The 16,159-nt window shown below is 42.2% G+C and overlaps 1 protein-coding gene across 6 annotated transcripts in view; it reads left to right on the top strand.

Annotated features, from left to right (window-relative positions):
• The window catches only part of LOC147016500 (large neutral amino acids transporter small subunit 2-like), a 70,670-nt gene extending 56,086 nt beyond the window's left edge, over window positions 1-14,584 (top strand). For 4 of the 6 annotated variants that reach the window (XM_085845210.1, XM_085845212.1, XM_085845215.1 and 1 more), the window contains exons 8-11: window positions 5,223-5,319; window positions 7,052-7,201; window positions 10,895-11,072; window positions 14,062-14,584. In XM_085845210.1, the coding sequence (XP_085701336.1) occupies window positions 5,223-5,319; window positions 7,052-7,201; window positions 10,895-11,072; window positions 14,062-14,168 (532 nt within the window). In that variant the 3' untranslated portion in view covers window positions 14,169-14,584. Of the gene's footprint in view, window positions 1-5,222; window positions 5,320-7,051; window positions 7,202-7,314; window positions 7,392-10,894; window positions 11,073-14,061 lie in introns of those variants that run through there. The other 2 variants (XM_085845211.1, XM_085845214.1) reach the window with 2 other exon arrangements.
• The last annotated feature ends 1,575 nt before the right edge of the window (window positions 14,585-16,159 follow it).

The raw sequence follows: 16,159 nt of genomic DNA, 5'->3' as shown, positions 1-16,159 counted from the left end.
TGGATAAATACATTTGGAAATGGAAAGCAAACTGTTCTTGTCGATAAAGTTATCCGCGAACTGTTCTTTCACGTCTCCGGAACACCAACTCACGCGGCGAGACTGTGGCTGTCTTCTAGCTAATTGTGTTCTCATTCTTCACTCCTGCTTCACAATTTTAAACGGATCTTCACGAAACTTCAGCACATGGTACAGTTTGTCATAAGCAAGAAGCCTGTTGTTTTTGAGGCCAAAGGATTAACAACTTAGGTGGCATTTCTAAAAAAAAAGCATCAATTTTCATCCGATTGACTTGAAATTTGAAGAGGATTTATATTTCAGGTCACTGAATTGGACCAGCCAATAATTTTTGAGGTCAATATAAACCAAAAGGTCAGCAAAGGCCAAAGGTCAACAACTTAGGTGAGATTTCTAAAATCCTCCATTTTCATCCCATTGACTTGAAATTTGAAAAGGATTTGCATCTCAGGTCACTGAATTCAACCACCAATTATTTTTGAGGTCAATGCAGGCCAAGTTTCTGAAATTGTGAATTTTCATCCGATTGACTTGAAATTTGAAGAGAAGTTGCATGTTTGGTCATTGAATTCAACCACCAATTACTTTTGAAGGCAAATTTGTTTTATGTATTTTTCAGGTATTGTGCTCTGAACGTCTTTTTCTTGTTTGTTTGTCTGTTTGTTTGAGTGCAGGATATCTCAAAAAGTTGTAGACGGATTCGGATGAAATTTGGTGGACAGGTTGGGTGTGTGACACGGACGAATTGATTCGATTTTGGTGAAGTTCCGAATCCAGATCCAGATTGGAGAATTTTTAAATTTGTAAAGTTATTGTTCACCATTGATACCGGACGTAGTGGCGTGCGCCTGTAATCCGGCTACTCGGAAGCTTAGGTTGGAGGATCGCTTGAGGACGGGTGCTCTGCGCTGGGCCACGCTATGAGAGGGTGTATGGCAGCCCGGAATCATGGCGAAACCCAATCCTTATCCCTGTGTCATTAGAGGCGACCAGAGTTGCGTCAGGAAGGGAATCCGGTGTAAAACCTGTTCCAAATCAGTATGCAGATCATAACAGATGATCCGCTGTGGCGACCCCTAATGGGAGCAGCCGAAAGAAGAACACTGTTCACCATTGAGGAATCGGGGCTAAAAATGATAGATATTTCAAAAATGTATTGAGCCCGATATGTTCTACTGGAACAGGCGTTGCATGGCGGTGGTATGCACTCTACCGGGTGCCCTTGTAGTTAATTCTGTTTCTGCTTCAATGCCTCCACCTACAAGGAGGTCCCCTAAAATACATCAGAGCTCACTCTGCTTGAGCTTGCTGTTGGCTTAGTGGCCAGTGCGACTGGCTTAGGATCCTAGGGTCCTGAGTTTGAGCCCCATTGGTGGCTGCTGATTTAACACCAGGTGGGGCTGAGTCAGCCTGTCATCCTTCCGAGGTGGGCGAAATGAGTACCAGTGTCCTGTCAGAGGGGTACAGCCTCAGAGGCATAGCCACGCTTCCAAGAAATGATAGCTACCCAGCAGCCAAGCTGCCATAGGCAATAACAGAACAGAACTCTGCTCGAGACGAGGATAAGTTCCTTCATCAGTGTTCGTTTCCAGAGCTTGTGTAGCCAACCCCTCCCTATCTCTCCCATCTTACACCCTCATATCCACTGCCTCCTGGACACTCTAACCTTTTCACTCGAGAAGGTAGAAAAAATTCTGACCAGCCTTGACTTTGTCCAAATGGCATCATAGCCTGTGTTCTTAATATTTCTACTTTTCTTTTCTCACCTTCCCTGTGTCTGCTTTTTTTCAGTCTGTGCTTCCCAGGAAACCACCATCCATCTGCTTGAAAGGTCGCGGAAATCACTCTAATTCACAAGAAGAGTGCAAAAACAGTTCCACTCAACCAGAGGCTAGCTAACTTACTTCCATTTAGAAGTGAATTCATGGAACCCATCATCACAGCTGATATCATCTTACATTTCTCAATAAAGGCCCTGTCTTTAACCATCGATTCGAATTCTGTATCTGTGGATGTATTTCTGGCATTCAACATCGTCTGGCATGCTGCTCTGTTTGCTAAGTATTCTGCCTGTGAAAATAAAAGACAACCATCTTTCTGAACTTGCTCACTTCCTTCGCAACAGCTGTCTGTAAGTTGGTCTCAACAGAATCCTTTAATTTCTCAATCCATGAGACCAAATTCTCCCAAGGCAGCATTTTTGGCCCTGTCCTGTTCTTTATTCCCATCAGTTATCTCTCTGATACTCTGGAAACCCTCTCTTTTTGGCAGATGGCTCTACATTATGCATACCACCTCAACATGCTGACAGCAGTGGATTGATTCACTCTTTGCTAACTTAGAAAGGATCAGATTCTGGTTTAACTGTTGGAACACTTCAGTTCCATCCAGGCAAATCTCCCATTCACACCCTGTCTCCACTGAAGGATTGTAAAATGAACCCATATATATATATATATATATATATATATATATATATATATATATATATATATATATATATATATATATATACATATTTCCACAAGTCAACGACTGAAAATGTTTCAGTCTCTCAGACTTTGGGGTCTCACCATCAGTTGTGACCTCTCTTGGTCAAATCATCGATTAAATCTGGCCTCCAAAGTCATACAGGCAGCTGGAGTGAAGGAAGTGAGTAAGTCCAGAAAGATGGTTGTCTTTTATTTCCACAGGCAGAATTTTTTTTTTGTATACCTTGTCGAGGCTCATATGAGAGCTAACGCACAACGCACAGCAAGGGGGGCATGAGACAAGAGGGGAGGGAGTGGGAAGGACAAAACAGTGGGGAACAGACACGAGGAGATCTGTGGAAGGGAGAGGAATGGAGCGGGGAACACGGGGTAAACAAGATGGACATTACAGGGACTTTCAGGAAGGAAAGCAGGGAATTTGAAGGAGGTGGGCTTGGGTGGATTATCGGGGGTAGAAAAGATCAAGGATTTGGATGGGGGATGATAAGAGCTGGTGGTGAACAGCTGTTTTGAAGGCCTGGAGGGAAGAATGGGATTGAATAGAGTGAGGGAGTTTATTCCAAAGGCGGGAAAAGGGAGGCATGAATGAGTGAAGATGAGCAGTGATTCGTGATTTTGGTAGTTTTACCAGAAAGGGGTCATTGGCGGACCTTGAGCGCCCTGTGGAAATATGGTGGGGACAAATTGCAGAGATAGCAGGGGGGGGCGAGGCTGGAGAGGAGACGGTAGAAGACAGAAAGACCACAGATCAGCCTGCGGTGGGAGAGTGAGAGGCCCAAAGACTCCGCCTCATCGCGGGAGATGCCAATGATCCGAAATACCTTGGTTTCCACAGCCTGAAGCCGAGAAAGGTTGGAGGCAGGAGCACCAGCCCAGAGGGGAGAGCAGTACTCCATCATTTAGCAAACAGAGCAGCATGCCTGACTGTAGAATGCTAGAAATACGTCCATAGACAAAGCCCCAACTCTTGATATTCAGGGATAAAATTAATACTTCCTCCATCCATTATGGAAAAAAACAAGCAGCAGCATTTACAAAGTTGAGTTCCATCCATCCATTGGGACCATATCCATTGGGATAGTGCAGAGCATTGGTGCTGCCTAAGCAGTCTCCTTGGCTATTTGGTACAATCCTGGACAGGTCGCCACTTCGACACAGTATACCAGCAAGCTGGCACTCATTTCGCTGACCCCGGAAGGACGACAGGCAGAGTCAACCCCACCTGGTATTAATTCAACAGCTGAGTGAGATTTGAACTCAGGATCCTGGGATCCCAAGCCGACCACCCTAACCATTTAGCCAACACCAGGCATAAAGTAGAGTTGCCGATGCAGAATTCAAACTGATGGTCAGAGACAGGGCCTTTGTTGAAAAATGAAAGACGATATCAGCTGTGATGATGGATTCCATTAATTCACTTCTAAATGGAAGTTAGCTAGCCTCGAGTTGAGTGGATCCGTTTTTGCACTCTTCTTGTGAGTTAGAGTGATTTGAGCTACCTTTCAAGCCGATGGAAGGTGGTCTCCGGGTATCCTCTGTCGTACCAAGTTCTTTGTTGATAAATCCAATTGCTCACAACATACGATACCTTTGTCCATTTCCAAATTGAGTACTAATTTCCTCTCACACTTTGCTGGTGCCTTTACTTCACACCTGTCTATCCTGGATGTTGTGGAATCGAAAGTTCTCAATATTCTTGGCATCACCACAAAGAAGCAGAAACACAGGCCCACTGATATCTCATCACACACATTGTTAGAATTTTCTCAGCCACCACCTCCTTGTAAAACTTCCAAAATCCAGGCTCACGACTCACCTCCACTTCTTTGTTCGTCTCTTCTCTCGTTTTGGCAACCTCTTTCCAGAAGCTGTTCAATCCCACTCTTGCTTCATGGGTTTCCAGTTGGCATTGCATCACCATCTCAGGTCATCCTACATCCTTTCCTTTGATGTTTTTTTTTTTGGTCCGAATTAACTCTTGCTGACCTCTCTTCATCTACTTGGGAACTGCAATGTTTCCCTCCATCTTCTCCAGCTCCTTGTTGCATCCGCCTGTTGTCTCACAGCCCCACTGTCAGAATGTTCTGTTCTTCCCTCTGTCATCTTACTTATAGTACTGCAGCATAGCAAACCAATTGTTCAAATTTGCATAAAAGCACCAAAATTGGTACATATGTTGACTAAAGTATTCTGAACAATTCTGGATATGGAGCCACTCGAGATTTTGCCTTGGTCAGCCGTGACTCCATATCTAGAATTGTTCGGAATACATTATTGTACATGTGTACCAATTTTGGTGCTTTTCCGCAAATTTGAACAATTGATCTGAAATATCAGACTACGCTAAACCTGAATCAGACTATTATCCATGAACCTAGACTTTGTCTACAGGTTGTGCAAAGGCAAAACGGTGGTCATATAAAGCATTATTTATGACATATATATGTATATATGCAAAGACAATTGTTCATACTTGATGCATATGTTTTTACATTTATACAAATGAAAATTTACCAATTGTAATTTTACTGTGTGAATGTGTTATCATTTTATGAACCAACCTGTGTCTGTGTATAACAATTTAAATCTCGCATTTTGCACAAGTGTTGAGATGTAAATATTCATTTCATAAGAATGTCAGTTATAAACACTAAACTGTTAATTAAAATCCTTAGAGATATACATGAAAAATATTTTTTTGGGCTATTCCAGACTCTTCTTTGCTGGAGCAAGGGAAAAACACCTGCCTATCCTGGTGGCAATGATACATATTGATCGGCGCACGCCAATCCCTGCACTGCTATTTACAGTACCATAAATGCACTCTTCCGGCTTTCAATCCAGACTTTTACACTTCCTTCTTTCACTGAGTTTATTTCACTCTTTTCACCTATTGTTCGTTGCTCCACATCCGCCCGTGACAATATCTCCATGCTGAAGGGTCACCCTTTGCAGACGCACCGGGGGGCTTAAACTAAATTGGTGTGCGTTTTTAAAACCATGGCAATATACTTATGTTAAAAAATTAATAAATTTGTATACATGGTCAAGGCTCATGTTATTACACTGAATGGATCAGGACACAACAGCTCAAAAGGAACAGTTTAGAGAGAGGGGTGGGGGGGGGGGGACACCAACAGCAGAGTTGAAGGTCAAGATAGAGGGAGACTTGGACAACCAATGGGTGTAGAGAGGAGTGAGGAGAAGGACAAGATGCATGGGGCAGACAAGATGGATACAGAAAGAAACTCTCAGGATGGACAACTGGAAATTTGGAAGGAGGAGGGATTGGGGTGCGGTGGGGGTTAACGAGGGTAGAAAAGATGGTGGATTTGGATTGGGGACGAGATCGAAGGTGGTGGTGAACAGCTGTCTTGAAGACCTGGAGGGAAGAATGAGATTGAAGAAAATCTGGAAATTGATTCCACATGCAGGGAAAAAAAGAGGAACGAATGAGTGGAGGTGAGCAGTTTTCCTGGATTTAGGTAGTTTCACAGGAAGGGGATTGATGGTGGATCGTGTGTGCCCTGCAGATACCTGGGGGGAGGGAAAAGCACGGAAAGAACAGAGGGTGTAAGACCAGAAAGGAGGCAGTAAGAGACAAAGAAACCACCGACCTGTCTGCAATGATGAAGTGATAGACACAGAGACTCAGCTTTATCGAGGGAGATTCAAATAATCTTGAAGGCCTCGTGGTTTCCACGGCATCAAGCTGAGCAAGATGTGAGGCAGGGGAGAGGGTAGAGCAGTACTCCATAAAGCTATGGATGAAGGCCTTGAAGGTGGATAGGAGTTCAGGTGTGCCAAGGAAGGACTTTGTGTGATGGAGGATACCCAGTCGGCGGCTGACTTTCGATGACAACTTTTAAATGTGGTTTGCCAAAGAAAAAACATCATGGCTGATAGTGAGACCCAGGAGTTTGAATGACTGAACTTTCTCAAGAGGATTGTTGAGAAAGTAGATGGAAGGGGGAACGGTGCTGTTGCCAGGATGGTCCTTTCGGAGAGAGATAGTGAGAGTTAAGTGAATTACACACCCGAGATGTCACGTTTAAAAGACTGCTCAAACATCGAGTTCTTCTACATCTCTCCAAAAGTAAATGTGAAAGATGTTTTTTGGAAAAAACAGGTACTGTATGTTTTCCCAGAGCTGAATTATAATCTAAATAAAAACAACAACAACAAACTCAAACATGATTTTCAAATTTTTATTTGTTTTCTTCCTTCCAATCACATCACCGCAGGTCTATCATTGCATTTTCATACAATTTGTTCAAATGAGTGATTTGTTGGTGGAAGGAAGAGGTCTATTGGTATTTAACTCGAATTTGAGCTTGTATTTTTCCAGAGGAACAACCAATTACAGCGTATACGAGTAGTTTGTTGAACAAAACTACAAAATCTTTCTTTTCCTACTAGGCCTTTACTTACCATGCGTTTCTCATGCTCTTTCATTGCAGAGTTTCTTTGTACATTTCAGATTGGTGTCAGAATCAAACAATACAACTTGTTGTCCCTACCTGACTTGTTGCATTCGTTAGTGTCTGACGAGTCTTCTGATGCTGACGACCAGTGACATCTACACTCTCATCAATTACGTCGGTTTTGTGAACTACCTTTTCTATGGCGTGGCAGTGGCAGGACTAATGGTCTTGCGCTGGAAGCATCCTGAAATTCCACGACCCATCAAGGTAAATGAGGATTCACCTCCTCTCCTTTGATCTTTTCATGTAAGTAGTGGCAGCGAGCCTTTGGCAAGTTAGAACTACATCCACGTCCATAAAAAAATATATATATTCAACAGCTCTTGGACCTTGTGGGATGGACATGGAACAGACAGAAACCTGACACGAGTGACCGTACAGAACATGCTCACCATGGGTAAACATGCTCACCACAATAACATAGACTATGTTCTCTGGCAACGGACGAACACGTTCAGAGACAGAGAAGTCATTTTCATGGACATGTGTAACCCAGCCTAACATGCCAATCTTAAAGATGCCCTCGTCGATGATCTGCCAAATATTAAACCCGGTCCAGCAGTTGTAATTGTTGCGCAGCCTTAATTTCCTGCGTTTGTTTCACCGGGCAGGATTTTTGTTTGCTGTTAGCTTGGGATAGGGATGAAATGGCAACAAACTTGCTTGTAGGCAGCTCATTCAGACTAGTCGGGAAATTTTCATAACAATCGTTTGATCCGAGTCACAGCGGGGGGGGGGGGGGGGAATAGATTACGTGAAAGTTGATTTACAGCTTCTGCCAATTGAAGGTGAGGGATGTGACTGGTGACCTTTAATATTTGTAATGTGGGAGGCCATCTTGCTTCGGAGTTGCAGAGTCACACAGCCTTTATCGCACAGTAACACAGTAGATCGATTTGGTCCAGCGATTGAATAGTCGCACGGCTTATGAATTCTCAGGCTAGTGATTCTCTTATGGTACACACATGCATGCCAACTTGTAATTGGCTCCTGATACAATATGCATACCATAAAAATGAACAAATTAATGCTTGTGTATGTACTGAACTGTTTTTTTTTGGGCGTTTTTTTTTTCCAACAAGTCAACTGCAGCCATTTGCTTTTCCCTTTTCAACAACTAATCTGCTTACGTTTCTATTAGCAGCAGTAACTTGTCGTGTTTGATGAACTTGAGCCGAAATTCCACTTTTTGTCTTTTACCGTATTATCTTACCCTTGAATTTGGAACTTATATATCATATATGCAGTCATGAGCTATAATATTCTTTTTAAAAGGACCGCATCCATTGTTTGCCTGGTGTTGGCTTAATGGTTAGGGTGGTGGGCTTTGGATCCGAGGGTCCTAAGTTCAAATCCTGCTCAGCTGTTGAATTAATACCAGGTGAGGTTAACTCGGCCTGTCATCCTTCCGAGGTTGGCAAAATGAGTGCCAGCTTGCTGGTATACCGTGTCGGAGTGGCGACCCATCCAGGATTGTGCCCAATAGCCAAGGAGACTGCTTAAGCAGCACCAGCACTCTGCACAGAGTATGGTCCCAATCTCCTCCTCCTCCTCCTCCTCCTACTCCATTATCCGGCTCAATTCAAAAGTTTAGCTGTTGGACATGATTGAAATAACATTGAGATGTGTTATTCCGTAATATAACAGCACTCCATAGTAGTGATGTTGTAACAAATCCAGTTGTAGGTTGCAAACAAGGTATTTATTTTGTAGATTATTCGGGTACCAAGCCTTCCAGGCTGGGTAACCGATTGTTTTTCTTCTGATTATTCTTATACATCAGCCACGATTTTGAGGATTTATTCCCTTTTAAATTCATTTTCTCTGCAACCGCTTAACCGAATTACACAAAACTTTCACCATGGGTGTGGTTACTAATGCAGAATTTTTTTTAAATAATAATTATGATGTCATAGGTCATGTGGTGTGGCAGCCATGTTGGAAAGAAAACATGGGAAAAATTTGGACCTCTATCTCTGAAACCACACCATGGGGAAAAAAAAAAGTGAAACTTGGCACCTGGCAAATATTCCACATGGGTAATAAGTTTGATTTTTATGACGTCATCGGTGAAGTGGTATCCTGATGAAAATTGAACACGTAGAACACTAGATCTGATCGGTCTGAAATATTTTGAAGGTCATCTCGGCATAAATTAGTGAACAGAAAAAAAATTGATGACACAGGTTATGTGGTTCGGCAGCCATATTGTTGTTTGTTTGATTTTTTAATAAAGAATATTCTCCGAAATGGCTGAACAGATCGAGGCGAAACTTTACACACATGTTCCCCAAGCCTTGGGTATACCAGGGTGTTCACGAATAATTGATAGGTCACATGATTTGTCAGCCTCATTGGATGGAAGGAAAACATTAAATAATGTTTTCTCTGGAACCGCTTATCCAAGCGAAGTGAAACTTTCCAAGTATCACCGAGCACCATTGCTATATTCAGCATGAAAATGATGACATCATAAGTCACGTGGTTTGGCGGCGATCTTGGATAGAAAAACGCACCTTATCCGAGTAACATGAAACTTCACAAGCTTGATGCCCCACCCAATTAGAGGCCGAATGTAAATATATGATGTCATAGGTCACATGTTTTGGCAGCCATATTGGATTTTTTTTTAACTTTTAAAATCTCCTTCAGAACGGCTGAACAGATCGATCTGAAACTCCACATCAATGTGTGCCATCCCTTAAATTGGGGTTAAACTGGGCATCCTTTATCTTCTTCATTTTCATATGCATCACATGGTTGTGAGTAGCAATATTGGCTGAGGGGAACCTGGCTGTGCCGATGATGCAACGCCCCCTGTAAGTTAAAGCATGTTTAATAGTTTAGATCATTGCTATTAACCATTGACCATGTATTCTGGCCCTGTGATTTGTTATTGGCAATGCACATGGTGCATGCATGCTTGGGAGCCTCCGTGGTGCACGTTTGTCTACGCTGTCGCTGAAAACTCACCAACAAAAGATGAAACCAGTCCAGCAACTGAGGGAGGCATGTACCCTTGGGATTGTCATGTAATGCAATATGTGTCATGTAATGCGATGGCGATGTTGATGATGGCGACGATAATGGACATGATGTTGAAGAGTTTGAGGGGTTTATCGTGTTGACGGCCCATGTAAATTTGGTTAATAAATGTGGAAAATAATTTGCCAACTCGCGATTATTCGAGTGCATTGACCGCAATCCGCAAACCTTGCCTCAATCAATTAATCGCGAGTGAGCGAATCTATGAAGGGGAAACCCATGAACGGCAAAGCCTTTCTGTACTTGACATTTCAGACATTTCTGTTCAAAGACATTTTGAAACTGCAAATGTAGGAGGTTTTCACATATACATTTGGTTTTGAAAATACCTTACAAAGGACTAAACTTGATAAAGCACTACACTGGACAGGCTGGATTTTATAGTGATCGGTCCGCAACATTTGATGGAGACTTCTTGCACTCATGCCAAAACCTGTTGAGACAAATGGCAGATTGGCTTTTGTGGGTTTCCGTTGATTGCTCCTCATACCTTTTACAAATGTTCTTGCATCCGAGCAGTTCGTGGATTTCTTGTTTGGCATCCTGCACTTTGCACTAGAGGCGGCACATAAGTTTGACACGCATCGGTTAAATCGCTTTCCTTGATGGAGCTTCGGGAACTTAAAAATATGTGATGGGAAAAAAAAAATTACAACGTCCCTTCGCAAAGTACTGCTCAACAACATCGGCATCCTCATTTCAATTCCTGTGTGAAACCCTCAAACTTCTCACAACCTGAAACAAAAAAAATAATAATACTTTTCTAGGAGGATATTCCAAGGTATGTTTTCTGTGAGTCCTCAAGAATAAGTTTATGGTTATAGAAATCAAAGAGAGAATGTCTGATGTTTACAGATTAGCATCGTTTTTCCAGTCACTTTTGTACTCTTCTGGGCTTTCCTGGTGATCTTCAGCCTCATATCGGAACCTGTCGTGTGCGGCGTTGGTCTTGCCATCATGTTCACTGGTGTTCCTGTCTACTTTATTGGAGTTTACTGGGAGAACAAGCCCCAAAGCCTTGAAAATTTAATGGGTGAGTTCTAGACATTGCAATTATTGTAATCCTTATTTAATAAAGATATTGCAATGGACTCGGTCTCCCTAACAGGTAATGCAAGACTGCCAAATATGAACTCCGAAGATGTCGAGCAAAGGCGTTCTGCACATGCACAGACTCCATAGTGCAGTGAGGTGTGGTGTCGTTAGGATGGCCACATAGCAGTTCCCAGGGGTATTTGGTTACTCCGATGGCCAATTCTGCAGCTCAAGTTGCACAGCAAATACACTTTCAATATAACAGGTTTAACTAGAACGGCACTCGGTAGAGCACATACGTCCATCAGCCTGAAGTTTACGTTTTGCATCCCACTGATAGGCTGGATCTGCGTACAGACCATAAGCACAAGATGATTTGATTGTGCTTGTCACCCACCCATCCCATCCACCAAGTTTTGTCATAATCCATCCACAACGTTTTGAAATATCATGCTATATGTCTTTTTTTTGGCCCATTCTAGCTCACAATGGTGAAAAATCACTTTAGAAATTAAAAAAAACATTCTTATATCCTGATCCGGATTTGGATCTTTAACAAAATCGAATCAATTAGTCCCTCTTAGACACCCAACCTGTCCACAAGTTTCATACGAAACCATCCATAACTTTTTGATACACCCTGCCACATATCGTTTTTGGCCATATCTCTCAATGGTGAAGAGTCACTTTAAAAATTCTTGTATCTGGATCTGGATCCGAAGCTTCAACAAATCTAATCAATATGTCTTTGTCCCACACCAAATCTTTCAACCAAATTTCGTCCAAATCTGTTCACAACTGTTTGAGATATCCTGCTCACAGAGAGTCAGACAGACAGACAAACAGGGGTGTGAAAACATAACCTCCATCCACCTTTGGTGGCGGAGGTAGTAAATTGTGAGGATGTGGGCACAACAACAAAACAATGAAAAAAGATGATATAGAAAGCCACCTGCGAGCTTAACTAGACAGTAGTGGTCTCCTCTCCCAAACCTTCAACGAAACTTATCACAGCCAGACTCATTCAGGGACACAAGACAACAAAAGAATAGACAGGATGAATAAAGCCGATGTTTTAGTGGTTTTCCCTTTTTGCTGGGATGTCAGGAGGCACTATGTGGTCGTGCTGGTCAGGCTCTCCTGCGTTAGTGCGGGATGTTCCAGGCACTGCTCAACCCAGCATCTGAGTTCAGCTGTGCACTGGTTCGCCCTGAATCCTCCACTCTCAAACTCTCCTCAGTCCTTTGCTAAGCAGACAGCAACTAATGACCACAGCAGCTTGGTAGACAGCAGCTCACAACACTCATCTCGCACCTCTTCACTGCTGCTGATGACCACACCAACTCTCCATTGCTTCACTGCTGCTGTGTCTAGTGTGGCTCCTATATATATATATATATATATATATATATATATATATATATATATATATATATATATATATATATATATATATATATATATATATATATATATATATATATATATATCCGAAGCCCTCCAATCTCCTGGGGTGAGGCTTCCCCCATCTCACAGGGGTCCCAGATACACCCCATTGGCAACAAAGTCGCTCATGTGCTGTCACCATCTCATCAGGCCATGTCCCATAGATGGGCTGGTTCACCAGATGGTCTTTTCGGAGAGACAGAGTGAGTGTGTGGGATTTGTCAGGATTGAAAGACATATTTGAAGTGTTTGACCAGCCCGTGATTCTATCAAGTCTATAGAGAGGGAAGGGGCTGATGCCTGCTTATCTGATGGATGAGGGATGTCACAGCAGAGGGTGGAGTCATCAGCAAGGAAATGAAGAGGATTTCCCAGAGAGTCAGAAACATTGTTGATGAAGATCAGGAATAATACTGGGCCCAAAACAATGCATTGGGATACTAAAGAGAGATGTTTGTACAGAGAGAGATTTAAATGGAGTCATTACTGTGAGGACATTGCAGCGCAAAGACAAACAAAATGTTTGAGGGGAGGGGAAGGCACATCTAAATCTAGTTCTTGGGGTTTCAAGGGGTAAAGTAGTACATGGGCGGCGAGAAATGGAGTTATTGATATAAACTGCATCTCTGCCACTGGGATGTTGTTCAGACCTGTCGAACCAGAGGAGACAATAGACATGAGGACAATAGAAAAAAAAATCAGAGTTAAATGAAAGAAGAGTAACGAAAGAAAAAAGTTTACTAATGAGTGAATGGGCTAACAAAATGGCCTACAAGTACGCACACCCACCTTGAAGCTATCCAGCCTGGGTTTGAATCTCGGCTTAGCTATAAACTGTCATACTGGTGTTTCACAGGCAGGCGATTCATGAATGTGTGTGCCGTCCCTCGGACTGACATTCAACGGGATATCCAGTCTGCCGGCACGAGTTGGCGGATGTTCAAAATGTCAGTGTCCTTCGTGAAAAGTAGGCAAACTAAAACTGGCACCACGGCCAAATTCCAAATTCATACCTAACTACAGCTGGGAAGGCAATGACAAACCATTCAAGATAACCCTTGCCAAGAAACTGCCTCAGCAGCACCCGATGCTCTGTAACAGAGTATGGTACATTAGAATCAGAAGTGAATGAATGAAAAGTGGAACTGTTGAACACGTGGAAGACCTATTAACCAACCAAGGAAGATGCACAAGATGAAATAATCAAACAGGCACGCAAAGACACGGCGATGTCTGATGAGCACACAATACGAATAAGAAAATAAATAAATAAATAAATAAATAAATAGAGAGTGGACAATACTCGACAGCAACAAATACAAATCCTGAACCATTTGCTTAACTTTAGAAGCAGGTCACTCATACGTGAGGAAATAACTAACTAGTAACTTCTCTAATTCCTCCCCTTATCCTCTGGGCCATTTTCGTTGCAATATATCGATCTCAGATTACTTTGGACAATTGTATGACAATTATATTACTGAAATTCCTGAAAACAGAGCACACAGACCCTCCTCCTAATTACTCAATTTCTTTCACAGAAAGAATGACTGAACTTGGACAGAAACTCTTCATGGTTGTTTGCCCAGAAGGTTCGCCCACGCCGACCTCAGTGGAGATCAAAGACAAGTCCAAGCGGGCAGAATGAACTCTCATCGATGGACACGTCAAAAAAAATCTCATTTCACAAAGATCCACTGGACATGAGCTCATGGCCATAACTCTGGGTAGGCCTACCCAGGCCTACCCAAAATTCTGGTCAGGCCAAACCGAAATTTCAGAGCCTATGAATATATTTTGCTTTTTGCTTTGTTTTGCAACAAAGTCTATTCTCGTCTTAACGAATGAGGGATATTTATTCGGAAACATATATTTTGAGTATTCTTGGATTTTTCAAGCCTTTTAAAGTATCTGATTGATCTACCGAAAACTTTTTGAGGCCTACCCAAAAATCTACCTTCAGTTGAGGCTCTGAACTTGCTCCTTGTTGAGGGTTGTGCAATCTCGTTCCGACTTCGGTATATTCGCTTTGAGGACATGCTGATGTTGTGAAGCAGTTTAGGTTATTCATGTACAAAGGAATTGCCTTTTGTCATTTTCAAGCTGTGAAGCACCTCCCAGAACAATGTTTGTAAGGCATATGCTGTCATATACTATATATATATATATATATATATATATATATATATATATATATATATATATATATATATATATATATATATATATATATATATATATGGCAACGTTTGCATTCGCACAGTAATAAAGCTGAGTATTCTCACGAGACTTACCTATCCCAATGCAAAGTCGCTTCACTTCAGGTCTTCATTGACATACCGAATGTGAATTGGACAAAAGTACAATAATTATGCTGGTGATTTTGCTTTTCTTCCATAAGATGTTGTAAGAAATGTATTTGTGGGAAGGAGATGGGGATTTTTGGGTTTTTTTGTCACTTCATATTGTCAATAAAATCTTTGGGATTTGGTGAGTTCGTGTGCACACCTCGCTCCTGAGACGAGGAGAACAAAATATACGAGGCTGCTCCATATGCTGGGGAGGATCCAGCTGATGGGACAAACAAACCCCAGACACCCACTCCTCGACAATCGTTACCAAACCAGAATATACTGTCTATATATATATATATATATATATATATATATATATATACATATATATATATATATATATATATATATATATATATATATATATATATATATATATATATATATATATATATATATATATTTACTGGAGTACCAGGCGTTGCCTGGGGGCAAAAATAGGAATAAGATTAAGAAAGGGGTAAACTGTGGTACTAAATATATATATATATATATATATATATATATATATATATATATATATATATATATATATATATATATATATATATATATATATATATATGTGTCACATTTAATTTGGACACATTTCACATTTCTTTGTCGTTGTCAGCATTGGTCATCAGTGGTCCAGTGCCTCGGGGTAGACCACATTGCGTGTCTGACTGTTGGGTGCCACGATGCTGAGCTTCACTGCGCTGCCGGTCTGAGAGGCAGCCACATACAGCTGGTCATGGGAGAAGCACGGGACAGAGAGGTCGACACCGATTGCCTTGTACGTCTGACCTATATACTTGTTGATCGTCATCGCAAAGCATGGCTTGCAGGGAAACTGGAGTCGGAGAAACTGTAAGGGCAGCTCGGAGTCGGATGGAATGAGCGAGATCCTCGGCTAAAGGACGACTTCTTCTTTGTATGGTCCACAGGAGATGGTGGCCACAATGACATTGGCATGCAGGCAGGTTATGATGCAGCGAGTGCCATTGGTGGTTTTGGGTGGCTCCATGTTTCACAGGATCATGATAGGCACACCGAGTTTCAGCTTGAAGAGGTGTGGTGGCATTCCTGACAGCTCGAGAGAATTGAGCAGCTCAACAGCGTAAGTGACTGCCTCCTCGTCGCAGATGGCACTGTCCACAGACTTGTAGATACTCTCATTGCCGGGGAACTCTCCCATGAGCCAGTTGTTCAGCTGGTTGACATTGGTGTTCAGCGGAGAGAGAATTGTACACTCAGCCAGCCACCCAGACCTGACTCCATTTGTGGTCAAGCAAGGGTCGACTTC

Source organism: Eptatretus burgeri, chromosome 11 (genome assembly GCF_056783735.1).
Source record: "Eptatretus burgeri isolate ZD-2024b chromosome 11, Ebu_testis_v1, whole genome shotgun sequence".
In the NCBI taxonomy this organism is placed as follows: domain Eukaryota; kingdom Metazoa; phylum Chordata; class Myxini; order Myxiniformes; family Myxinidae; genus Eptatretus; species Eptatretus burgeri.
Note: the sequence above shows the minus strand (reverse complement) of the source record. Positions and strands in the feature narration are given on the sequence as shown.